The 26,902-nt window shown below is 45.6% G+C and overlaps 1 protein-coding gene across 8 annotated transcripts in view; it reads right to left on the minus strand.

Annotated features, from left to right (window-relative positions):
* TTC7A (tetratricopeptide repeat domain 7A) overlaps positions 1–26,902 on the minus strand; it is a 914,714-nt gene that overhangs the window by 692,918 nt on the left and 194,894 nt on the right. For all 8 annotated transcript variants that reach the window (XM_063918709.1, XM_063918713.1, XM_063918708.1 and 5 more), the window contains one exon: positions 10,064–10,182. In XM_063918709.1, coding sequence (XP_063774779.1) covers positions 10,064–10,182 — 119 coding nt within the window. The remainder of the gene's footprint in view (positions 1–10,063; positions 10,183–26,902) is intronic.

The following is a 26,902-nucleotide window of genomic DNA, read 5'->3' on the forward strand; positions in this document are numbered from 1 at the left end:
GTGGGAGCTAAATGCTCTGCCCTCCAGTCTGATGTGTCCGAAAGTCACTGTACTGATGTTTCATATAGAAATAGCACAACACAACTTACTGACCACGTTACAGTGCCGGGTGGCAGGGGAATTTTACGGTATGGACTGAATAGGAAATAAAGTGTGGGGAGAACACTGCCCATGTTATGTCCCTGCAGATACCTGGGGTTTGCACAGGGATAAGGGACACACACAGGATGGCAGGGTCCCCCTCCCCCATGTGCACAAGCAGTATAGGTGATGTCAGGTTTCTGTGAAGCAGTCTTCCAAAATACACGTGGTATCATAAGAAGCCATCCAGTAATAACCTTATATAGTCAGTAAAAATGTCACAGGTCCAGGAATTGCATTCACTGCTGTCTGTCTGAGGTCTCACAAGTCAGGGGCATTCAAGCATGTCGGAGGAAATTTAAGGCACAGTGTGCATTTTTTTTTACAAATGTAAACAGCAGTGTATACAAGTACTGATTGAATACATTTGGAAAGTAACAGTTAGTTTGCGGACTGTCCCTCTCAGCATGAGATACTGCAGGGACATGCTTGGATGCCCCTAGACATGCTTGAATGCCCTAGGCAAATGCCTAGCCTGCCTATAGCTAAGGCCGGCTCTGTGTCTTTGCACTGCAACCTGGTTCCTCCAGCTGCTTCTCCACAGGCTCTTGTCTAGGTGTGGCCACAATATACTCATTTATTACATACAGTATGTTGAAACTTTGACTGTTGCAATTGCCAACAGGCAGAAGTATTGTCTTTGGGACTGTGTTTTATCCTTTAATGCAGAGCATGTCAGCACAAGAATGTGCTTTGTGTTGGACAAGGACCAATTAATTAAGACAAAACATGACTAGTACATTTAAGCTAAATTGCAATATGGTCTAAAAAAGAAGTAAACGGTAATGGACAACTATGGTTTTCCCGTAAGATAAGAAAAAAAAAGTGTCAGTGTCAGTTTTGTACTCATAGGGGGATATCCAATTAGCCCCGGTTTTTAACCGGGGCTAATTGTCCCGCTGGGGGCTATCTAATTAGCCCCGATAAGCCCGCACGTGCCGCGGCTTATCTGGGATTTTGTTTCACCTGCCTCCGGCAGGCGAAGCAGAATCCCCGGAAACAGCCCCGTTTTCTGCTGTTTCACACGAAAACTCACAGGTTTCACTGAACTTGTGTGTTATCAGGAGAAAGGTTTTTTTTTACACGCGATCTATCTGGATAGCCTGTAAAAAAAAAAATTGGTGAAACATCGGAAAAAAGTCCGATAAACGGCCGTTTTTCGGACCCGATGTTATAACGGGGATAATTGGATATCCCCCTTAAAATTTGTGAGTGAAAATAAAATGATTTTACTATTATCCAAATGCTACTTTTCCTCTTTGTGCTGTAGTATTGGAAATAAAATGACAGTGTGTGGGATGTTTGCTCTCTACAAACACCCTACAAATCACTCCGAGTGACCCCGTGAAAAGCTCGGATCAACGTTTACAGTGGAGGGTGTGCAGCTCCCAGAACATGTGACGTCACGAAGAGGAGCAGCCTAACAGCTGAGTGCTGGGTGCATTCTAATGGTGGCCATACATTAGGACGATCAGCTTCATCTCACGATTTCCCCCGCAGTTCTCCGGCAGCTCCTGGAGTATGATATCGTTTGGTCAGAAAAGTAACTAACGATCTATCGTACAACCTCTAAATCACCACTACCCAGATCGCCTGATCTTCTGTGCAGCACATAAGATCAGAGGATTCAGGATACGACCCACGGGACCACCCATTGGATCGTCATCGTCATCATTAGTGAAATGACAACGATTTGCACTATCACTAACGATATATATTGATCCGATATATCTTTATCGGGCACATCGCCCCAATGGTCTTTTTGCTGTGTGGGGGGCTTAAGACTTTAGTAAATTACAAGGCGGATATGTAAAAGCTTAGAGAGTGATAAACTGGAGAAAGATAAAGTATCAACCAACCAGCTCCTAGCTACTTTTTTTAAACAAAGCTTGTACCATGGCAGTTAGCCACTGGCACTTTATCTCCATTCACTTTATCTCTCTCTAAGGTTTAGTAAAAAGACTCCGCTGCCTGCAGGGCACCATTCTAAGGGCCTCATTCAGCTTCATTTGCAGTTCTGCGATTGTAGCAGAACTGTAACTGCTGAGAATCACACATCAAGAGCCTCCCAGCATGATAAAAGTCCGCCCAGCACAGAACAAGCCGCCCATGAAGCCGTCTACCAAGGCAGCCGCAGAATGGCGAATGCATCGCGAAAATCGAGTACCATTGGCCATACCAGTTGACCCATGCATACGAAGGCTAGCCGCGGCATTAGTCGCAGCGGCGCCATGTTTCCGATTGCACCGCACATCGGTAACGTGCCCCGAAAACAGCCATGACATGCCTGCGTATATCCGACGACTATTTGTGAAATGCCATGTGTACGCCCACAAATGTCTGCCACCTGTCAATCAACCTGCAATCGCATCCCGGCAAGATGCAATCACAAAAGAATCACGGGCCGCGCACCACGTTCACAGCGCATGCGCAGACGGCTGATAATTGGCCGATCTGCAATTTTGCAACTCATCCTGAATAAGCCCCTAAGCACCTTATAAGCTGGAGAAGGGTGCCATCCCTACAGCCTGGCACCATGGGTGGTGGCCCTGGTCACATACCTTCCCTTACAGGGGATACTCATTTATTGTATTTGAGAGTTTTGAGGTTCGTGGTGACTGTGTGTAATAATAACTTACAATCCTTTAGGGCTTTTAACTAGTATCTACATAATTAATTCCTGTATATATTTTCAGTGTTCTGTGGTTTTGTGTCTTCTTATTTCCTGCTCTGTCAGCTGCACTACACTTCCGCTCACCTTGTGTAACACCGCAGCTAAGCTATTTATCCAGCGACTGTACATTTCATACCCTGTGCTATATGTATGCACAGTTCCTTCATCTAATATTGCCACGGCAGCAATGTACTGGAAGCCAATCATCATTTGCTGTAGCGCAGTCCACTCAACAATCACGGTGGTCTCCTTGGACAAAATGCTCATACAGAGTGCAGCTTTTCCAGGGAGTGATGGACAATGTGTTTCGCTCCCTCAAAGAGCTTTATCAAGACATATCTTGATAATGCTCTTTCAGACAATGAAACGCGTTGATCATCACTCTATATAAGCACTTTGCCCAATCACTACAGCTAAGGTATTCAACTACAGCTCACTAAATAGTTTCCTCCAATCCGGGACTCCAGCTCAGCTGTGCCAGTTTGCAGATCACTGTGCTTGCTGAGTGGAGCCCGTGGTCAGGTGAGGGAATCACTAGCAGCAGCACACCCTGCTGCTCCGGCCATATTTGTGAACTATTTAAACGATGATATGTGGATATACTTTACATACATTTTCTATACATACTGTATGTGTGTCTAAATAAATATTTTTATGATGAGAAGCCTATTGTATTTATTATAGAAGCAATATTAATGTTACAAGTCAAGTAATTATACGTGTCTATTGTACATTTACACACTGGGGCAGATGTATTAACCTGGAGAAGGCATAAAGAAGTGATTAAACCAGTGATAAGTGGAAGGTGATTAGCCAATCAGCTCCAATATGCAAATTGACAGTTAGGAGCTGACTGGCTGGTGTGTTTATCATCTTGCACTTATCACTGATTTATCACTTCCTTATGCCTTCTCCAGGTTAATACATCTGCCCCACTGAGACTAATGTAATGTGCTTTTACTGACACCAATTGAGCGCAGTCGGTTTTACAAATTCTCTTGGTGCTCTGCCATATCTCACATTCTGTTAACTTCAAATTGGGTGAACCAGAACTCCTGAAAGAGGATTAGATCGCACGCTTCATTGGTTCAGATAAGCTTATGAATTCTATACTGAAGTACCTGTACCATACATTTACCAGGATTGGGGACTTGAATTACACCATAAGCGCCGTCCTGTTTTATTGTCTTCTGCTTGTTATTTAGATGCTGGCTGGGATCTTACAGGAGGCGCAGCTATTGTTCATCACTCACTATTCATTTCTAGCAGTTACTGGTTGTATTTGAAATAAGTAATAGCACACTGAGGGTGTGTTGTTACGTATACAGTGTGTGTGTATATATATATATATATCTATCTATATATACATACACACACACACACACGCACAGACAGTGTAGATAATAAAAAACAATGCATTAATGTATTAAAGATCTTTAGGGAACTACATGTCCCAAAAATGTATCAATATTTAGGATTAGGGTGATTGGGATAAGAGCATTGAAGATATGTAAAATATGAACCCACTTCCCCAGCGGACTCTTAAGTAGATGCTGATTGTCTACACCAAGGATCTATTCTCTAATTACAATCAATCACAAATATTTACGGTAGGTAATGGCACTTCTACTATCTCAAACCAATTAATGTGCAGTATAACAGTGCTGTTTGTCAGAAGGTCTAAATAAAGATAAATGTCGAAACGCGTTGAATGCTGTGAAAGGAGTGACAAGTGACTTGCTGGAACACTATGATGTTACAAGGAAACACTTATGACCTTTCCACCAGTGGACTGTGTTATTTGATGCTTTGTCAGGCTCAGCTGTGGGTAGTAGACACACCTCTGGGGGTTATGTATAATGGACAATTACAGCAAGTACACTTCTGATATTTTTATATTTGGAGTATTAAAGGTACAAGGGGAGTTGTGTGGCTTCTCTCCCTTTCTGAGTCTCACAGTAGGAAGAACGCATGAGAAGAAAAGATACATTTCATTAAAGTTCCCCAGGGTCTGGTTGCTATGACTGGTTTCTATGGGTTACTGCAGACTTGCAGTTACATGTTCAAATCATCTCCACCTCTATAATATAACTTTTATGATTTAAATAGTCTGCAACACAAACAGTGGTGAACTGCAAGTCCCATGATCCTCTGCTTTTCAATGTACTGAGGAAGTAACTAAAGACATCAGCTGTGTCCTCACTTAGCTATCCTTCCGTCCGGACATTTGCGCAGCTTGGGGGGACATGCTAAAGAAACTAAAAAGATCTAGTGATAAGGCATTACAGCTCGTGATATGGTGTCACAAGACACTACTATACAGCGTTCCACAGAATACAAGGCTGTAACTCCTTATCACAAGTACTGCTATCTTATCACAAAATGTTTTGTTTTTTTAACTAATATACCACTCAAATCCAGCTACTTCCGGCCAGAAGATTAGTTACACATAGTTTGCCCTCACGACGCGTCTGGGCAGACTGCATACAAAACCACTCCATTGAATTACTGCCCTATTAGGCTGGTGCTAATATGCTCCTATACTTACATGTTACAGAAATACATGCATCTGCACCTACTTGGGGAGAAGTATCTGAAGCTGAGCTTGGTACTGTGGCAATTCTTGGTAAAGGAAGGCTGACAGTGTTATGCACTCAGACTGGTCGCATATGTTAGGGAAGACTTACAGTTTGCTGGACTATACATATATCGGAAAGGGCGCACTTAAGGGGGGCACTCTGGCGTCAGCATGGACTGTTTTTATGCTGGGGCTCAGGAGGCAAAAGTGACCTATGATGTCAGCGGCTTGTGTACCACCTATGCCCATTTCATGCAGAGACACGCCATTCTAAATTCACACATACCAACGTATGATAACCACAGTCCCGGGGTGGTCTCACTGCCGTGACTAATTCAGGTATATAAATAATCCGTGCATTATTTTAAGAGTTACACTGAAACATTTAATTTAATTTACTTGGGATGCAGTCTGTATACTGGCTGTCCGGATCCCGGCGTTCAGGAGACCGACGCTGGAATCCTGACAGCCGGTGAAATACCGACATCTGGAATCCCAACACACGCTGAGTATTCCCACTCAGTTGGTGGGTTTGAGCCACCAACCAAGTGGGACTATAACCAGTGGCAAGGAAAGCGAGCCACCGTGCTGGATTCGTGGCAAGCACTGCGAGCCTGCGAGGGAACTCGCTGCCGGGATTCCAGCAGACGGGATGCATCCGGTCTGCCGGGATATCATATATATTCCATTTACTTAAGGGGTTGGTGCTACACTGGTAACTGCCAGGGCACGGTGATAAAAGTACTGTTTACTCTTCTCGCCATTGCATATCCATCCAGACCGGCAATCCTGCAAAAGTGAGTGCACCTACGTATATGTGCGACAAATAAATAGGTCCATTTACGCCTAATGAAATACACTGCACTTCCAATTGACAATTTGGGGTAAATTTACTAAGACGGAAGTTCTATTTAAGATGGGATGTTGCGAATAGCCACCAATCAGATTCTACTTCCCATTTATCTAGCACCTTCTAGAAGATAATACCTGGAATGTGATTGGTTGCTATGGGCAACATCCCATATTAAATAGAACTCCCATCTTAGTAAATTTACCCCTATGACGTTGATTCTGAATCGGATGCAATGAAACATGATTGACTACCTTATGCTAATGGGGGATTCCATCCTGCTAATGCCAGGGGGTAGGGGGCCGCGCTGTCCACTCCTTTTACGCCGACCGTCACTACTGTCATCTTTAGTATTGCCCTTTGTATCAGCCCTATGCTGATAGAGATTGGTTATCAGCCCCAAGTGCACGAGATCAGTCAGGAACAGGCTTCCCTTCCCTGTGCAGAATCATACGGAGCTGTAGCTACACACCCAGGACACTTTACAATGGTGCTAATTCAGACCTGATCGCTGCTGTGCGTTTTCGGCTGTCTTAGCACTGCGATCGCCTCTGCCTGATTGACAGGCAGAGGCGGTCGCTGAGTGGGAGGGGGCGGGCCGGCGGCGTTTGGCCGACGTTTAGGGGGCACGGTCCGGGCAACTCAGGTGTGCCCGGCCTGTTGGGCGGGGGGGCGGGCCGCGGCAGTCGCTGCGACCCGGGCAGCGACGAGTAGCTCCCTGTCAGCACGCAGGAGCTGCGCTGGCTGGGAGCTACTCTTCAAGTATAAAAGCATTGCCGCTGTGCGATGTTTTTGTAATGTTTTTGTATTTGTGCGGTGGGGTTGGGCCTGACATGCGCAGTGGACTAGCCCTGTGCTTGGCGTCCCCTCACATGTCAGGGAAGCTGATCGTAGATGTGCTAAATTTAGCACATCTACGATCGGGTCTGAATCACCCCAAGACACTGTACCCAGCTATCTTACTGGAAGCCAGTACTAGTAGTTTTCCATCTATATGGATCAAGTGAAGTAACAATTATATTCCCTGTATTCCACATCTGACAGGAACCTGTAATTTGCTGAGGTAAACTCCCCCAGTTACACATTTCCGAACTGTGACACAACATGGAGCCCTAATTATCTGCTGTCACATCCTGAGGAAGGAACGTCAGTTCCGAAACGCGTAGGTGAGATTACAGTCACTAACGCCAGCCTTGACACTGCCACCCACTGGAGTATTTTGGTGGATTGGTTTTTATGCCACTTAATTGTGATTAGTTTATTTTCCACTTTAAGTCTTTATTTCCTCCCCTCTGTTTCCATCTGAGGGTTGTGAAGTGGTATGTGGTCTTGTCGTTACTAGTGGGTTATGTCTTTATGAATTTTATTCTTTTTTAATAAATTACTTAAAAAATACACAAGATACATGACCTTTTTTTGCCGGTGATTATAAAAACTGTGAGCAGGATTCTATGCTACGGTGGATCCACGGAATAAAGATACCTTTTGATGAACATAGGGCGTTTATTGGAGGTGAGCTATATACCAATAAGTCAAGTGAAAACGAATGTGAATATACTTGGATATGCTTAGAGTGAAGTTCTAGAAAGATACCTTTACGTGAACATAGGGCCTTGTTTTGAGGTCAGTGGTGGATCCCTTCTTTCTATTATAAAGAATCGAGAATAATTTATACACACAGGACGTGTTTGTGTTTTTTTCTCTTCCTAAGGATACCTGTGGTTGAAGTCCAATGGGAAGATATCTATATGTATAGAACAGCGCTTGGGAATCATCCCATTTTTCTGTTTTGGGGTCTGAATCACCCCCAATACACTGTACCCAGCTATCTTACTGGAAGCCAGTACTAGTAGTTTTCCATCTATATGGATCAAGTGAAGTAACAATTATATTCCCTGTATTCCACATCTGACAGGAACCTGTAATCTGCTGAGGTAAACTCCCCCAGTTACACATTTCCGAACTGTGACACAACATGGAGCCCTAATTATCTGCTGTCAGGCATGGTCAATGACACAGTATCACATATAATAGTACGTGTTGTCAGCATAGGGGTATACCCAGTAGCACGTGAGGGTGGGGGTGGTACTGTAGACTGACCCTACCCCCATCAGAACGTGGGATATCCCAGACGGAGATGTCTGTGTGAGGTTGGGGCTGTTCCTTACCTCATTACTGTCCACAGGGATGGGGAAAGGTGGGCAGACGACATGTGCAACGGGTGACAAAGAGGCATCAGGCACTAGGACCGGGGGTTCCGCACATATTCTCATCATTGCACTGAATGGGGCCAATTGTTGGGAAATTGGACTGTCCTGCCCTCTATGCACTGCATGAGGGGATCCACGCATGGAAACTTTCTCCCTGGGACACGTGTGAGAGGTAAAGACTTCCCTTTGTGTGCAGATGAGGCTGCAGACTGCTAGGACTCGTGTTCAGGCTGGTCCCATCCTGCCTGGGGAGAACAGCGTGACACTGTGCCAGGTTGCATGGGTTGGGGTAGCTAGGGGCATCTAGTCTGGGACATATGTGCCATGCATAGCCAAAGTGGCACTAAGACTTTGCAATTCTTAGCATGTTTGATCTAGTCCAAGTAGATGTGGTACACATAGTTAATGAGAGGGGTGGTCTTCAGTATGCCGAATGTCGGGATCCCGGCACACAGTATACTGGCGCCGGAATCCCGACACCCGGCATACCGACATATATTCTCCCTCGTGGGGGTCCACAACTCCCCTGGAGGGAGAATAAAATAGTGTTGCGCGCCACCATGCCTGCAGCGTGGCGAGCGCAGCGAGCCCGCAAGGGGTTCCTTTGCGCTCGCCACGCTGTTGGTATGCCGGCGGTCGGGCTCCCGGCGCCGGTATGCTGGTCGCCGGGAGCCCGGCCGCCGGCATACCATACTACACCCAATGAGAGGATGCAATTCCTCCACAATATATATAATTGTTATATAATAATAATAATAATAATAATAATAAAAAGGAGGCACCAACATTTTTTGGGGTGGCACAACTGCTAACATTGGAGGAGGAGGAATTGGTCCGCGCACAAAAACGGGGGCGTGATCTTTCACCATGCCCCTGTTATGCACATAACACTGAGGGCGTGGCCATGGTTCACGCCCCCATTACACATCACGCTGAGGTCGTACCTCTTGCTTTGAGAGCTCCCAGGCTGCCCCAGCAGCTCTCTGTACTGTTTAGATGCTGCATGCATCCATTCACCACTGCTCTACTATGAACACTGGAAGGACGGCAAAACAATGCCTGAAAAGAGGGACTGTCCGACAAAATCAGGACACTTGGGAGGTATGAGGTGGGCCGTACACTTATCATGCTCGTTCCATCATTGTAGGAGAACAGATGGGGAGGGGAGAGGGGATGGGCGAGGAGTTGTCTAATTTAGAAATCTGGAAGAAGCATAAGAACTAAATCACGTGGGGGAAATGGGAGAAATAACCCTGTCCAGCGTCCAGGTAAGGACAGGAGAATGGAGAGGAGTAAGGACACATGCTCACTCAGGGAGCAGGCAGAAGGATTGCAGTGACAGCTGTAATACACTGACAGGCCCTCTACTGAGATTCGCCATGTCGCGGTCTATGAGGAGGTTCAGTAACTCCGCACTGCAAACAGTGGCCATGCACCTCTCTGACTGCGCAGGAGCATAGCCCTATTATACCGGGAAATATTTCATTTATAACATATGCTATAATGTCATTCAGGATGTGACTGAAAGTTTACATTATTTGTATGCAATTCTTTTCATAATTCAGTGGTTTCCTAGTTTTAATTACAAAAAAGTCAATTCAACCACTTACCCCCTTTTGAAATGTGCTGCGTACGCTCCCTGCAGCGCCGCCTCGAGGAAATAGCCAAGCTCAAAGTCCTGACAGGGGGCGCTACTCTTAGAGCTCCGCGGGTGGGTGCTGTTTGCACTCTAGTGGTAAGAACAGAAAGGAGAGAACAACATCAAGCACTAATGAATATATCATGGAGAAAACCATTATCAGGAGGCTAAGTTGGTCACACACAGTAAGAGTTTGCTTGACCGGTTAATTATTATTATTATTATTATTATTATTATTATTATTATTCTTTATTTATATGGCGCTACAAGGGATCCGCAGCGCCCAATTACAGAGTACATAAATTAAAAATCAAAATGGGACAATAGTGACTTACAGTTGAAGACAATATAGGACAAGTACAGGGTACATAACCCGGGTGCGGTTCATTAGGTCGACATGATCACTAGGTCGACATGGAAAAAGGTTGACATGAGTTTTTTTTAGTTTTTTTGGTGTTGCTTTCTCCGTACAGTGACCAGGAGCCCCAATTAGTGCACTGTGCCCCTCGCATGGCTCGCTTCGCTCGCTATGCTTCGGGCAAGGTGCCTCGCCACAGGTTACCGTTCCCAATCATAGTCCACGTGGATCGTTAAGTATGAAAAAGGTCAAAAAATTGAAAAAATTTGTGACAAACTCATGTCGACCTTTTCCCATGTCGACCTAGTGACCATGTTGACATAATGCATGTCGACCAAAAGTGGTCGACCCAATGTATGTCAACCTAATTCATGTCGACCTAATGACCGCCATCCACATAACACTGACATAAGTATCAGGTGGCAGAAAACCATGGGAATAGGTGCCGCCAAGGATGGTTTGCATAAGAGAGGGATAAGCACATGAGGGCTGAGGGCCCTGCTCGTGAAAGCTTACATTCTAAAGGGTCAGTATACTATCCTAGCTGCTCCGACGCTCCTCGGATAATCAGGCTGGGCTGCGACTCCAAGGTCATAAAAAGTAGTAGTGGTGTGTGCGGTAAATTTCCCCCAAATTCCAAAGAATTCTACACTTATCGGAGAATCTGAATATCTGAGAATCGGTTTATGACCCGTGCAGTTTGGCCCTCTGCATGGGTTGTGATACAGAAGGTAGACATTAAATAGATAGTCAATAGGTAAAAGGTTGGCAGGGTCAAAAGGTCGACAATCAAAAGGATGACGGTCAAAAGGTCGACAGTTAAACGGTCAAAAGTCAAACGGTCGACACGGTGTAAAGGTCGACACGCCCCCCCAAAAATTGGAAGCTGTTTTGGGTTTGCAAACATTTTTTAGCCAGCGCTTCAGGCGCAGTGGCTCGTTCCGCTTCGCTTTGCTTGCCATGCTTTGGGCTCGGTGGCTCGCTTCACTGGCCACAAGGTTGCTGCATGTAATGGTTTGTAACATGGGTAGTAAATGCAGCAATCGTTGTAAAAATGTAAAAAACCCTAAAAAAAAAAAAAAGTGTCAACCTTTTTAATCCTGTCGACCTTTTGACCCTGTCGACCTTTAGTGGTCGACCTATTGACTGTAGACCAGATACCCTCTGCATGTGTAACTACATTGCTCACAGTTAGTCAGGCTGCAATGATTCAGTCTTGTTCAATCATGGGTCCTAATGGGATGTGTATCAGAGTACAGATAGACAGTGTCTAGACAGACAATCAATAGGTCGACGCCATATATGGTCAACATGCATTAAGTCGCTAGAGTCGAAAGGTCGACAGATAAAAGGTAAACAGTGCACAGTGCTTAAGGTCGACAGGTTCAAAAGGTCAACAGGTTCAAAAGGTCAATATAACAATGGTCAACACACAAATGGTCGACACAAATTTTTGTTTTTGCTTTTCAGATTTTTCAACTTTTGCATGACTTACCATCCATGTGGACTACGATTGGGAATAGTAACCTGTCTAAAGCGTGGCGAGCGAAGCGAGCCCACCAAGGTGTATGTCTGCAATAATTTTGGTAAAAAATGATGGAACAGAGAAAATGGCATCTAAAAAACTTGTGTCAACTTTGTTTGTGTGGACTATTTCCATGTCAACCCTTTGATCCTGCCAACCTTTTGTATCTATCGACCTAATGCATGCTGACCATATGGGGTCAATCTAATGACTATAGATCTACTACACAACACCCTACTGCAGGGGTGGGGAACCTGCGGCCCTCCAGCTGTTGTTGTACTACACATCCCAGCATGCCTTGCAACAATTTTAGCATGGCCAAATAGCAAAACTGCAGCAGGGCATGCTGGTATGTGTAGTTCAACAACAGCCAGAGGGCCAAAGATTCCCCACCCCTGCCCTGCTGGGACATCCAGAGGGGACAAAAAGGATAATTATATGCTTACTTTAATATGACCAAAACAAGGAAACATATCACAGCTTCTAAAGGGCTTTGTGTGCACATATCATATGTGCGTGTGTGGCTATTAATGAAACAGTGAAAAGTGTGGAGAAGTGAGCCAGTGGAGAAGTTGCCCATAGCAACCAATCAGCTGCTACTAGGGAGGCCAATCCCGGGCCGTTTTTTCAATCCCGGGATTCGGGATTGAAAAACGATCAATCCCGGGATTTCCGGGATCCCGGGATTGCAGTAGGGATCAGCGAAGAAGGGTGTAGGGAGCAGTGCTGGAGGGTAGGTAGCGGTGCGGGAGGGTGTAGGTAGCGGCGGGGAAGGCAGGGAGGGTGTAGGTAGCTGTACAGGAGGGTGTAGGTAGCAGCGGGGAAGGGAGGGAGGGTGTAGGTAGCTGGGCGGGGTGTAGGTAGCTGGGCGGGAGGGTGTAGGTAGCGTTGCAGAGGGTGTAGGTAGCTGGGCGGGAGGGTGTACAGTAGGTAGCGGGGAGGTTTGGTAGCAGCGCGGGAGGGAGAGTGGGTGTAAGTACCACTTACTATTAGGTGGGCGCCAGCCATGGACACACTGAACGCGGCGGCATTTCAAATGAAGCGCCGGCCGCCAGCCAACCAGAGCTGGCGGACCAGCAGCCAATCAGGGAAGCGGCCGCAGCAGTCGCTCCTGATTGGCTGCCGCGGCAGCTTCCCTGATTGGCTGCTGGTCCGCCAGCTCTGATTGGCTGGCGGCCGGCGCCACATTTGAAGAGCCGCCGCGTTCAGCGTTCGTCTATGACTGCCGCCCGCCTAAGTGTAAGTAGTATTACTTACACACACTCCCTCCCGCACATGCGCAGTGTAATCCCGTGAATCCCGGGATTGGATGCTCCAATCCCGGGATTCAAATCCCGGCATTTTTGGGCCCAAATCCCGGGATCCCGCCGATCCCAATCCCGGGATTGGCCTCCCTAGCTGCTACGTATAATTTTATAGAATGCACTTTATAAATGTTACCTCAACACTGATTGGTTGCCATGGGCAACTTCTCAACTGGCTCACTTCTGCACTCTTTTCACTGCTTCATGAATAGACCAGAGTGGAGAACTGGACAGTGGAGTAGTTGCCCATAGCAACCGATCAGCAAATAGCTGGTATTTAGCATGTACCCGCCTAAGACAGTGACCTGTCACAGTAATATAGATGTGTCCTCTTACATCTTTGCTCTGTGCGCTACAAGTCACGTTACACACGCCGTGTAATTCAGTAGCGACAAGGTTTTCCGTGAAAATGCATCTTAGACGCAAAGTAATGCAATATGACGCACATGCAGCTGCTGCTGATTATAATGATATGCAGCATGCCTATATTCTGTCTGTGACTGCGACTGTATTTGCATACAAAATGCTATGCTACTGTGTTTTCATGGAAAGCACTGTAATGTGGCATTTCGGATGCAGAGCCGCAATCAAATCAGCAGAAGTTGCTTGTGCGTCCTATTGCATTACTTTGTGTCTAAGACGAAAAATATTGCAGTACACACATCACGTACAAACTACACACAGATGGCCTCCGTGCGCGTACTTATTCTGCCGTGCGTGCACATATTCGCAATTTGCGTATGGTCGCTCCCGCGGTCCTGCGTATCACCGCGTGGTATGGATAATTACGGTAGAGTTTGTGATCGCATGGAAAAGCCATTAAAAACACATTACATATTTAATCCAGATAGTGCACAAGGGCCCTCATTCCGAGTTGTTCGCTCGGTATTTTTCATCGCATCGCAGTGAAAATCCGCTTAGTACGCATGCGCAATGTTCGCACTGCGACTGCGCCAAGTAACTTTACTATGAAGATAGTATTTTTACTCACGGCTTTTTCTTCGCTCCGGCGATCGTAATGTGATTGACAGGAAATGGGTGTTACTGGGCGGAAACACGGCGTTTCAGGGGCGTGTGGCTGAAAACGCTACCGTTTCCGGAAAAAACGCAGGAGTGGCCGGGGAAACGGTGGGAGTGTCTGGGCGAACGCTGGGTGTGTTTGTGACGTCAACCAGGAACGACAAGCACTGAACTGATCGCACAGGCAGAGTAAGTCTGGAGCTACTCTGAAACTGCTAAGTAGTTAGTAATCGCAATATTGCGAATACATCGGTCGCAATTTTAAGAAGCTAAGATTCACTCCCAGTAGGCGGCGGCTTAGCGTGTGTAACTCTGCTAAATTCGCCTTGCGACCGATCAACTCGGAATGAGGGCCAATGTACACATAGGGGTATATTTACTAAGCTTCCGATTTTGACCGATTTGGTGTTTTTTCATCAAAGTGTCATCTCGGGAATTAACTAAACTAAAATCTCGGCAGTGATGAGGGCATTCGTATTTTTTTGGAAGTCAAACCGCGAGTAACCTCAACCGCTGACCGCAAAGTTCCCACCATTGGATACAATGGAGTGCCTATGCGCTACATTGTATCTCTGCCGTGCGCAGCCTGACTGACAGCTCAGGAGCGCACAGCCAATCAGGAGAGTGCCATGACATGGCGCTCCCTAAATGGCTGAAGGGACCCTCTTTGACAGGAGTCACGGGGGGTCCCGGCAGTCGGGGAAAGGGGTCCCATGTGTAAACATGGGACCCCTTTCAGTGCGTGGTTCGGGTTTTCCGGTTTGTTTTTTTGCCAAGTACGTGGATTACAAAGAGGACAGAAGCTACACTGGATTGTGTTGAGTATAATTTTATTTACAGGTACCCCGTGGATTCTACATGGGGAAGTGGACCAAGCCTTGTGTGAACATAGGTAAGTGTGTGTGTATATAGGTGTGCATGTATGTAATAAAGTTTTACTGTTACGGTGTGTGTGTTCTGTTTTTTGTTGGGTATTTTTTTTGTAGTAGTACTACAGGTACCAGCGGGCCCGGTTTTCCACCGCATGCTGGTACTTGTGGTTCTCCAAGTACCAGCTTGCGGGGGAGGCTTGCTGGGACTTGTAGAACTGCTATTAAAAACAATATTCTTATTTTTACTCTTGGCTATCAGCCCCCCATCCGCCGCCATTGGATGGGGGGGACAGCCTCGGGCTTTACCCCTGGCCCTTGGATGGCTGGAGGGGGGGACCCCTTGATTTAAGGGGTCCCCACTCCTCCAGGGTACCCCGGCCAGGGGTGACTAGTTAGTGATTTAATGCCAGGGCCGCAGGGACCTATATAAAAGTGTCCTCCGGCTGTGGCATTATTGACTAGTGGAGCCCGGTGCTGGTGTTAAAAATACGGGGGACCCCTATGCTTTTTGTCCCCCGTATTTTTGGCACCAGGACCAGGTGCAGAGCCCGGTGCTGGTTGTTCAAATATGGCGGAGGATCCCCAGTCAATTTTTTCCCCATATTTTTACAACAAGGACCCAAAGACCAAAGAGCCCGAGGCTGGTTTTGCTTAGGAGGGGGGACCCCACGCAAATTTTTTCTTGATTTTTAACACTATTTCTTTTTTTAAAGGTGCACAATGAAGCCCTGCATGGATCTCACAGATCCGGCCGAGATTCATTGTGTTAATGTCGGCAGTGTTTTACTATTCACTCCCGTAAAACACTGGCCGAAAATACAAATGACATCGACATCGGAAAAAAAGAAAATGCAGAGAACGGCAGCATAGTAAATGAGGCGTACAAAATTCAAAAAGTTGCAAATTCACACATTCGATGTCATTCGTGTTTGAACTTTAACCTCATTCAGAAAAATATGAATTTTAGTAAATATACCCCATAGTCTCCCTGCATCGCACCAGCAAGTTACAATAGTTTCAATTATATCAGAACATAGGGATTCACCTTTACAGGATAGGAGGGGACAGAACAAGGTTATAAGTTGGTGTTTGGTATCCAGCTGTACTCTGTAGGGTATTTTAAGGGCAATATTCCGGTGTTGGGTTGCAGTAGATCGCACGCTCCTGCAAATAGTTATGCGCAGGAGCAGAATATAAATATTAACTGTGTTTACTGTACATTTGGTATGCGGCGGAAACCCAGAGGAGACCACCTGCAAGTGCACCTGGAACAGACATCGCCCACCTATTCACACCAACCTATGACCTCTCCTGTACTGTAAATGACCATCCCTGTGTCCAATGAACAAAGAGATTACAGTATCCATTGTGTTAGGTTTTGGAATATTGTATAAAAGAGCCAGCTCCATGCCCGGCCACACACAGACTATGAAGGTCATCTACCTTGATGACTGAGGACCAGACTGGGAAGCGCAGGCGAAACCAAACACGTATGTACCATTGATTGTAGCCATTATTCTATTGTATTGTTTTGTTATTGTAACCCCCTTTCAGTAATTATATGTTGGTATGTCGGAACCCGGCATTTTAAGTACAATCTGGTGTCGTGTCTCCTTTCCTTGCTAAGGTTATAAGTGTATTTCTGTCACACGTGCAGCTGGCAAGTGCTCACGGTGTATCTTTGGGTGTGTACGCACTGCATGTACTTTGTACGGCCAGCGCGGCATTTGTACGCAAAGTACGTACACAGTACGGGGCTCTGTACGCTAATGGTGTAAAAAGTACGTAGGCTAAGGATTGAGTACAGCGGTCGCAGCGGCTCCATTTAAAGTGTATTAAATGTCTTTTTGAAGTAGTGCTTTTAGTCATGTAAGTAAACCGACGTTTACAAGTCCCACCATGCATGGCGCAACTTCAAGGGCTGATTATCGTGAATGCAGCAAGGATGTAAAAGGACACGTCTGTATCTAATGCGGGGTTGGGATACATTTTGGGTTGTTGGATCTCTATGGTTCTGGAACACAGGGAACTACCTGGAATAGGCTGCAATGACACATATGCTGCTGTCAGAACAAACATACACAGTGATTGCATAGTGACTACTGTCATCTGAATATCTTAAACACATGGCACTATAATTTTTGATCCAGGAGAATATCAAAGATAGCTACAGAACACAAATGTTCAAGAATTCATCACTATAATATTTATATCTCTGCTGGCTGACTATGGCATTCTATGCAAATGAGACAACAGGGTTACAAGGATTAAAAGAGCCTTTATATTTTACATACAGGAGATCGATAAGAAAATGAATTATAACTTTGTCTCTCTCTCTATAGCTACATATGTAAGTGTGTGTGCGTGTGTGTGTGTATATATATATATATATATATACACACACACATATATATTGCACCTGTAGAAAGCCTGGACAACCTATTAGATATTTAAAGGGAAGGTGCACACACGCCGGATGCGGAAGTACTTATATGGTATGCGTTAATTAATTATCCTGTTTGTCTTAGATGTTTCACAGATGTTATAGGTAGTGATGAGCGGATTCGGTTTTACTCGGTTTTACTCGGTTCTCAAAACAGAACCTTATTGGCTATCCAAAACACGTGACATCCGTGAGCCAATAAGACGCCGTTTTGAGAACCGAGTAAAACCGAACCCGCTCATCACTAGTTATAGGTCACATTTGATTACTATGAGTATAGAGTTCCTTTGCTGGCACTTGAACTTTAGGCAGCCCTTGAGGAAGGTGGCAATACCACCAAAACGATATCGTCAACTGATTATGTGGCTTATGAAACCCAGTAAAGATGATGGATTGGGTGACTATAAAAATACCATTTATGCTGTCTGCAATATGATGGATTTACAAATTGTTCTGCCAATGTATTGGTTTTCATGACTACATGGAATTAAATATATATATTTTTTGCATATAATGGTGAATAGAGTGCTGGCTATCCGTGCGTTTTGTACCCTTTGGTCATCTGGAAGGCATGGACTGTATGACTATATATATATATATATATATATATATATATATTTATTAGTGAAGAGCGGGTTCGGATCCTCGGGATCCGAACCCGCCCGAACTTCACCTTTCTTTGCACGGGTCCGAGCAACTTGGATCCTCCCGCCTTGCTCGGTTAACCCGAGCGCGCCTGAACGTCATCATCCCGCGGTCAGATTCTCGCAAGATTCGTATTCTATATAATGAGCCGCGCGTCGCCGGCATTTTTCACTCGTGCATTGGAGATGATCGTGAGAGGACGTGGCTGGCGTCCTCTCAGTTTCTATGTTCAGTGGGCTGCAAATATTTGTGCTCAGTGTGCTGCAAATATCTGTGCTCAGTGTGCTGCAAATATCTGTGCTCAGTGTGCTGCAAATGCAAATATCTACGTTCTCTGCCTGAAAAACGCTCCATATCTGTGCTCAGTGTGCTGCAAATATCTGTGCTCAGTGTGCTGCAAATGCAAATATCTACGTTCTCTGCCTGAAAAACGCTCCATATCTGTGCTCAGTGTGCTGCAAATATCTGTGCTCAGTGTGCTAATTGCTTTATTGTGGGGACTGGGGACCAACAGTAGTATATAGTAGGAGGACAGTGCAAAGTTTTGCTGACCAGTGACCACCAGTATTATACGTTCCCTGCCTGAAAAACGCTCCATATCTGTGCTGCATTGTAGTATATAGTAGGAGGACAGTGCAGAATTTTGCTAACCACCAGTATAACTATATATATAGCAGTACGGTACAGTAGTCCACTGCTCTACCTCTGTGTTGTCAAGTATACTATCCCATCCATACCTGTGGTGCATTTCAGTTTTGTACAGTTTGCTGACCACCAGTATATATAATATATAGCAGTACGGTACAGTAGGCCACTGCTCTGCCTACCTCTGTGTCGTCAAGTATACTATCCATCCATACCTGTGGTGCATTTCAGTTTTGCACAGTTTGCTGACCACCAGCATATATAATATATAGCAGTACGGTACAGTAGGCCACTGCTCTACCTACCTCTGTGTCGTCAAGTATACTATCCATCCATACCTGTGGTGCATTTCAGTTTTGCACAGTTTGCTGACCACCAGTATATATAATATATAGCAGTACGGTACAGTAGGCCACTGCTCTACCTACCTCTGTGTCGTCAAGTATACTATCCATCCATGGGGGTCATTCCGAGTTGTTCGCTTGTTATTTTTCTTTCGCAACGGAGTGATTAGTCGCTAATGCGCATGCGCAATGTCCGCAGTGCGACTGCGCCAAGTAAAATTGCTATGCAGTTAGGTATTTTACTCACGGCATTACAAGGTTTTTCTTCGTTCTGGTGATCGTAATGTGATTGACAGGAAGTGGGTGTTTCTGGGCGGAAACTGGCCGTTTTATGGGAGTGTGTGAAAAAACGCTACCGTTTCTGGGAAAAATGCGGGAGTGTCTGAAGAAACGGGGGAGTGTCTGGGCGAACGCTGGGTGTGTTTCTGACGTCAAACCAGGAACGAAACTGACTGAACTGATCGCAGATGCCGAGTAAGTGTGGAGCTACTCAGAAACTGCTAAGAAGTGTCTATTCGCAATTTTGAGAATCTTTCGTTCGCAATTTTGATAAGCTAAGATTCACTCCCAGTAGGCGGCGGCTTAGCGTGTGCAAAGCTGCTAAAAGCAGCTTGCGAGCGAACAACTCGGAATGAGGGCCCATACCTCTGGTGCATTTCAGTTTTGCACAGTTTGCTGACCACCAGTATATATAATTATATAGCAGTACGGTACAGTAGGCCACTGCTCCACCTACCTCTGTGTTGTCAAGTATACTATCCATCCATTCCTTTGGTGCATTTCAGTTTTGCACAGTTTGCTGACCACCAGTATATATAATATATAGCAGTACGGTACAGTAGGCCACTGCTCTACCTACCTCTGTGTCGTCAAGTATACTATCCATCCATACCTGTGGTGCATTTCAGTTTTGCACAGTTTGCTGACCACCAGTATATAATATATAGCAGTACGGTACAGTAGGCCACTGCTCTACCTACCTCTGTGTCGTCAAGTATACTATCCATCCCACTGGCGTGCGCAGCACATTTTATTAGGGGGTGCACCGTTGGAGGGGTGTGTCTAGCACCGCCTTTTGGGCGTGTCTAGCACCACCTATTGATGGTCAACGCATATAAAATATCCACCTTTGTACCAATCCTAATAAAGCAGATACATTGTCAGTGGCTGGCGTTGGCATAGAATAGAAGGAGAGAGGTAGGCATGTGGCGGGTGTGACGGGTGGGCATGCGAGCAGCATGACGTAATCACGTCACATCACACTGTTTTTGTACATGGAGGTGGAGCTGGGAATTTGAAAGCCGGTGTCAGTGGCACCTTTGATTAACCCAGGCGTCCGGTCGGTAATGCAGTCCTGACAGGGTGCAGCGCAGAGGAGACAGTAATCAGCCTGCTCGGTGATCGCTGCATCAGGCATGTGAGATTGGCGTGCCAGACATTAGGGGGTGCCTGTGCACACCAGGCACCCCCCCTGCGCACACCTATGATCCATCCATACCTACATAAGGGTGGGTGGGAGGGCCCAAGGACAATTCCATCTTGCACCTCTTTTTTATTTCATTTTTCTTTGCATCATGTGCTGTTTGGGGACTATTTTTTTAATCTGCCATCCTATCTGACACTGCAGTGACACTCCTAGATGGGCCAGGTGTATGTGTCGGCCACTTGGGTCGCTTAGCTTAGTCATCCAGCGATCTCGGTGCAAATTTTAGGACTAAAAATAATATTGTGAGGTGTTCAGAATAGACTGGAAATGAGTGTAAATTATGGTTATTGAGGTTAATAAAACTATGGGATCAAAATGACCCCCAAATTCTATAATTTAAGCTGTTTTTGAGGGTTTTTTGTAAAAAAACACCCGAATCCAAAACACACCCGAATCCGACAAAAAATTATCAGGGATGTTTTGCCAAAATGCGTCCGAATCCAAAACACGGCCGCGGAACCGAATCCAAAACCCGAAAAATTTCCGGTGCACATCACTAATATATACAGGTTGAGTATCCCATATCCAAATATTCCGAAATACGTAATATTCCGAAATACAGACTTTTTTGAGTGAGATAGTGAAACCTTTGTTTTCTGATGGCTCAATGTACACAAACTTTGTTTAATACACAAAGTTATTAAAAATATTGTATTAAATGACTTTCAGGTTGTGTCTATAAGGTGTATATGAAACATAAATGAATTGTGTGAATGTACACACACTTTGTTTAATGCACAAAGTTATAAAAAATATTGGATAAAATTACCTCCAGGCTGTGTGTATAAGGTGTATATGAAACATAAATGCATTCTGTGCTTAGATTTAGGTCCCATCGCCATGATATCTCATTATGGTATGCAATTGTTCCAAAAAACTGAAAAATCCGATATCCAAAATACCTCTGGTCCCAAGCATTTTGGATAAGGGAGACTCAACCTGTATACATACACATATCATTATTCATGTCACTTTGTATCCATCTAATACCATTCTATCTCTAGTTCTATATTTCTCTTGCTTGTCATCTATCTACTCTATCTCTCATGCCATCTCTCTATCCATCAAAACCTCTGATGAAACCGCCGTCCAATCAGGCGGAGAAACGCGTCAGCTAACCAGAGACGTCAGGTGGAAGACAGGTGGAATGCACCGGAAGCACAAAAAAGATGGACGTTGCGGTACGCGACTAAGTGAGTGCTCCCTGCCTCCCCCTCCATGTCACACGTGTGGTATAGCACTGCTGGTACTGCAAACCGCCGCAGAGCAGAAGAACCAAGGTGGTAAGAACAGCTTTATGGACTGAGATATACTAATACCGGCTGCGCGGTTTTTCACATTGCTGATAAATAGAAGCTGGCACTAACTCTAAATTATACAGGAAATTTGTGTGATATATCAAAGGACTGTGAGACTAACTGCATTTCCAAACAAAGTGCATTTAACATCTAAGATGAAAATCACCTATACCTAAACCCTAATGGAGGGTGAAACCATTAAGACCTGCATTTCATTTCCCAAAGACTGTGTTACTAACAACACACTGTGCTTTTAATATCACTATTGCCACTAATTAATAGCTTTTCCTTGTTTACTTAATTATCATCTCAGACCAAACCAGCTATTGCTATTAACCTTTTTATATGTGTATAACATGTTTTATTATGTGTGCTCCATGGATAATGTCAATTTATATTGCTAGCATATTGTATGTGTTTGCTTTTTAAATAAATGAATTATTAAACCAGCAGCTGCCACAGTTTATATATATATATATATATATATATATATATATATAAGAATGTATATATATTTTTAGAATTAAATTTTTTCATTGTGCGCCCACATTAACTTTTGTTAGCTATCTTAGCATTATTTTCACTTAACATTTAGGTTCAAATAACCTTAGCTCACACTGGGGGAAATTCAGATGTGATCGTAGATGTGCAAAATTTAGCACATCTACGATCATTTACTCTGACATGCGGGGGGACGCCCAGCACAGTGCTAGTCCGCCCCGCATTTCTGCCCCCCCTCCCCCTTCCCGCAGAGGTACAAAAGCATTGCACGGCGGTGATGCTTTTGTACCTGGCAAGTAGTTCCCTGCCAGCGCAACTCCTGCGTGCTGGCAGGCCGCTACTCACCGCGTCCTGGGTCGCAGCGGCTGCATGTGATGTCACGCAGCTTCCGTGGCCCGCCCCCCCCAAAGGCCCGGATATGCCCCCTTCCGCCCTGCGTCAGCTTCTGCCTGTCAGTCAGGTGATAGCAGCCTGATGCGCACTCCACAGAGGGCTTCAGACTGTGAACACTGCCGCTGCAGCGATCCAGTCTGAATTAGGCCCACTGTGAGATGTCATGTTACAGATACAGCTTCATAGCAAAGATTAGTGACATCATAATGTTAGCCAGTCACATGATCGGGTGTGGTATGGAAGGTTGACCACACTTAGGTCGAAAGTGTGTAGGTTGACCACTATTGGCCGATAGGGATTCTAGGTTGACAGGGTTCCTAGGTCGACATGTTCTAGGTCGACAGGTCATAAGGTCAAAATTAGTTTTGTTTTTGTTTTTTAATTGTGTCATTTTCTTTGTACAGTGACCAGGAACCCCAATTAGTGCACTGTGTCTCCTTGTATGGCTTACGGGCAAGGTGCCTCGCTCTGCTACCACTACGCTCAGCACAGGTTACTACTATTCCCAATCGTAGTCCACGTGGATCGTTAAGTATGAAAAGTTCTAAAAAAGAAAAAAAAAATGGAACAAATGTCGACCTTTTGACCTATAACATGTCGACTTAGTTGCTGTCGACCAATAGTGGTCGACCTAGACATTGTCGTCCTAAGTGTGGTCGACCTAGAGACCGGATAACCACATGATCAGCTTACAGAGGTGATACTGTAAATCACAACCTGCCTATCATCCATCATTATTTTTATATAACATATAGGTTCAAATAACCTTACCTTACACTGTGAGCAGATACAGCTGATAACTGACATCGCCATACCAAAGCTGAGTGACATCACAAAGGCTTTCTATGACATGAGCCAGTCACGTGATCAGCCTACTGAGGGGATAAATGTCAAACTGCCTGCATGTCAGCAGTGATATGTAACTGACTTTCTATCTATCTATCTATCTATCTATCTATCTATCTATCTATCTATCGGGGATATGTATCAAACTTTGGAGATAGATAAAGTACCAACCAATCAGCTTCTAACTGCCATGTTACAGGCTGCGTTTGAAAAATGACAGGATCTGATTGGTCAGTACTTTATCTTTCTCAACTTTGCCTCACACCAAGCTTTAATACATCTCCCCCATATCTTTATCGTCTCTCTATAGCTACATATGTACATGTGTGTGTGCGCGTTTATGTATACTGTACATTTACTGTATATATATCTAAACAGAAACACACACACTCCATCCATTAGGCCCGTTATGGGTCTTCAGGGCCTCTAGCCTAAGATTAGGCTAAATGGCATTGGGTGAGTGTGTTAAAAGGCTGTCATGCTGTGCATTCCCCCTATCACTGCGGGGACTGCAGAGTCCCTATGAGCCAGATGTACTAAGCCTTGGAGAGAGATAACGTTGAGCGATATAAATTACCAATGGATCAGCTCCGGTCATTTTCAAACGCAGCCTGTTACTAGGCAGTGGGGAGCTGGTTGGTTGGTACTTTAGGCTTAATTCAGACCTGATCGCTGTGCTGTAAATTTGCTGAGGTCTGCGATCAGTCGCCGCCCAGGGAGAGTGAATACCGGCCCCATGCAAGTGTGTGCGAATGCATGTTTACGCTGTGCAAAAATTCCGCCAGCGGACATCTGCAAATCCGTTCGCAACACACTCACCATCAAATGGTTTTTCCAGTCTGTGCGTAGGCCAGGACTTACTCCTACAGTGCGATACAAACACGGCTGATCGGGGCCGGAGCTGACGTCACACACCCGTCCTGAAAACACATTTTTTCCTGAAAGTCCATGAAAATGGACAGTTACCACCCACAAATGTCCTTTTCCTGTCAATCACCTTGCGAGCGCCTTGCAATCTAAATTTTCGCACCATCCTCTCGCTGTTTGGCGACGCGCCTGCACATTGCAGTGAAAACTCATGCGCAGTCATTCGATAATCGGCTAATGTGAGGTTTCGCACAACAGCGATCCGGGCTGAATCGGGCCCTTTATCTCCATCCACTTTATAGCTCTCTATAGCTGGGTACACCATAGCCAGATTAAGGGAGGGGGTCACAGGGCATACATTACCCCAGGCCCCCCTTTGTTAGGGGGCCCCCCGGCCAGAACACACCGACATCGCTAGCTTTCAGTATGCATTGCAAGCAGAGTATCAGGTTTTATGAGCTACCAAGTGAGCTTTCCGACCAGAGGAGAGATAGGAGGGTGGAGAGAGCTGTAAGTGACACGGGGTTCCTAGCTTCTCCTCCTCCCTACCTGGGTGTCTGAGTCGTGTGTAATCTGTTATCTAATGAGGGTCTAAAGAGAGACACACACAGAGTCCTCCTGAGTCCTGTACCAGTGTGTAAGTAGTACAGAGGCTGCTGCTGCTGCTATTCTTGCATGTGACAGAAAATTTTATAGATTTTTTTTTTCTGTGTGTATTCTAAGGTTGTTTAAGTTCTCTTTGTTCCACTACATTAAAATTTTATAAAATATTTGTCATTCAATTAGGTGGCGTTATAAACAGTAACTAAGCATTATTGAACTATTAGTTTAAATCTAATATACCCCATTGGTTTCAATGTAATATACACAACCCATACATCCTAACATGACCCAGTCCTGGAGGGATAACATGCTGTCTTAAATTATGACTGCAATCAACTGTGTTGAAATACCTTTCTTATCTATTAAATAGTTCAACACAGGTGACCAATCATATTTTAAGAGGAAAGTCCATTCCTCCTGGAATGGGTCGTGTTGGGGGTATGCACAATCTAAAATAAATTTTCCAGCTTTACAGCGGGTGCTCCCTTGTCTTAAGTGCCCATAGCGCGCCACCGTGCCCGCATAGCGCGCCACCGTGCCCGCAAGGGGCTCCTTTGCACTCAGCACGCTGTAGGTATGCCGACGGTCAGGCTCCCGGCGCCGGTATGCTGGTCGCCGGGAGCCCGGCAGCCGGCATACCATACTACACCCCTGGAGCCAGTGTATAGGTACACACAGTGCTGCAGAGCCGACGCGGTATGTCTTTGAATGATGTTTCTGCCCTCGGGGGCATGGTATCATTATTTCAGATTGCTGCCCTTGGAATAGCGAGGCACCCAATCTTTCCATGGCTAAACCTAATTACTATGGGCGCGATATGCATGATAACGGGGCTCATTTAAGACAGGAGATTGGGCTATCATTTGAATTCCACCCATATTGTTTGTACCCACCTCCCAAGCCGCCTCGCAATAGACTGCCCAGTTTCACCAGAAACTTTGCCTTGTGAGAACTCTCGCTGCTGTACACTACCGTCTACCTCAGGTGATGGCACCTGTTACCCTAACCCTGTTACAAAAATAATTACATACATAGCTACTCATGTCACTCTGTATCCATCTATGTACCTATCTATATTTCTCATACGTCCTACAGGATGCTGGGGACGACATCAAGACCATGGGGTATAGACGGGATCCGCAGGAGACATGGGCACTCTAAAGACTTTTCATTGGGTGTGAACTGGCTCCTCCCTCTATGCCCCTCCTCCAGACCTCAGTTTTAGAAATGTGCCCAGGTCGACTGGATGCACTCTGAGGAGCTCTACTGAGTTTCCCTGAAAAGACTTATGTTATTTTCAGGGAGATCTGCTGGCCTCAGACTCCCTGCTTCGTGGGACTGAGGGGGCAGAAGCAGAACCAACTTCCTCAGAGTTTCATGGCTCTGCTTCTGGCTGACAGGACACCATTAGCTCCTCAAGGGAACTCAACGCTAGCCGTGTCTAGATGCTCACTCCCACAGCACGCCGTCACCCCCCTCACAGAGCCAGAAGTCACAAGACAGGTGAGTATGAGAAGAATGATCATCAATCAAGTAAGTGACGGCTGAGTCCCGGCACGGCTGGCGGGTGCGCAGCGCACCATTGCTGCCCACACACACAGGCACTGCAGGGTGCAGGGCACACGCGGGGGGGGTTGTGCGCCCTGGGCAGCAAGAAAAA

This window comes from Pseudophryne corroboree, chromosome 4, assembly GCF_028390025.1.
Source record: "Pseudophryne corroboree isolate aPseCor3 chromosome 4, aPseCor3.hap2, whole genome shotgun sequence".
NCBI lineage: Eukaryota > Metazoa > Chordata > Amphibia > Anura > Myobatrachidae > Pseudophryne > Pseudophryne corroboree.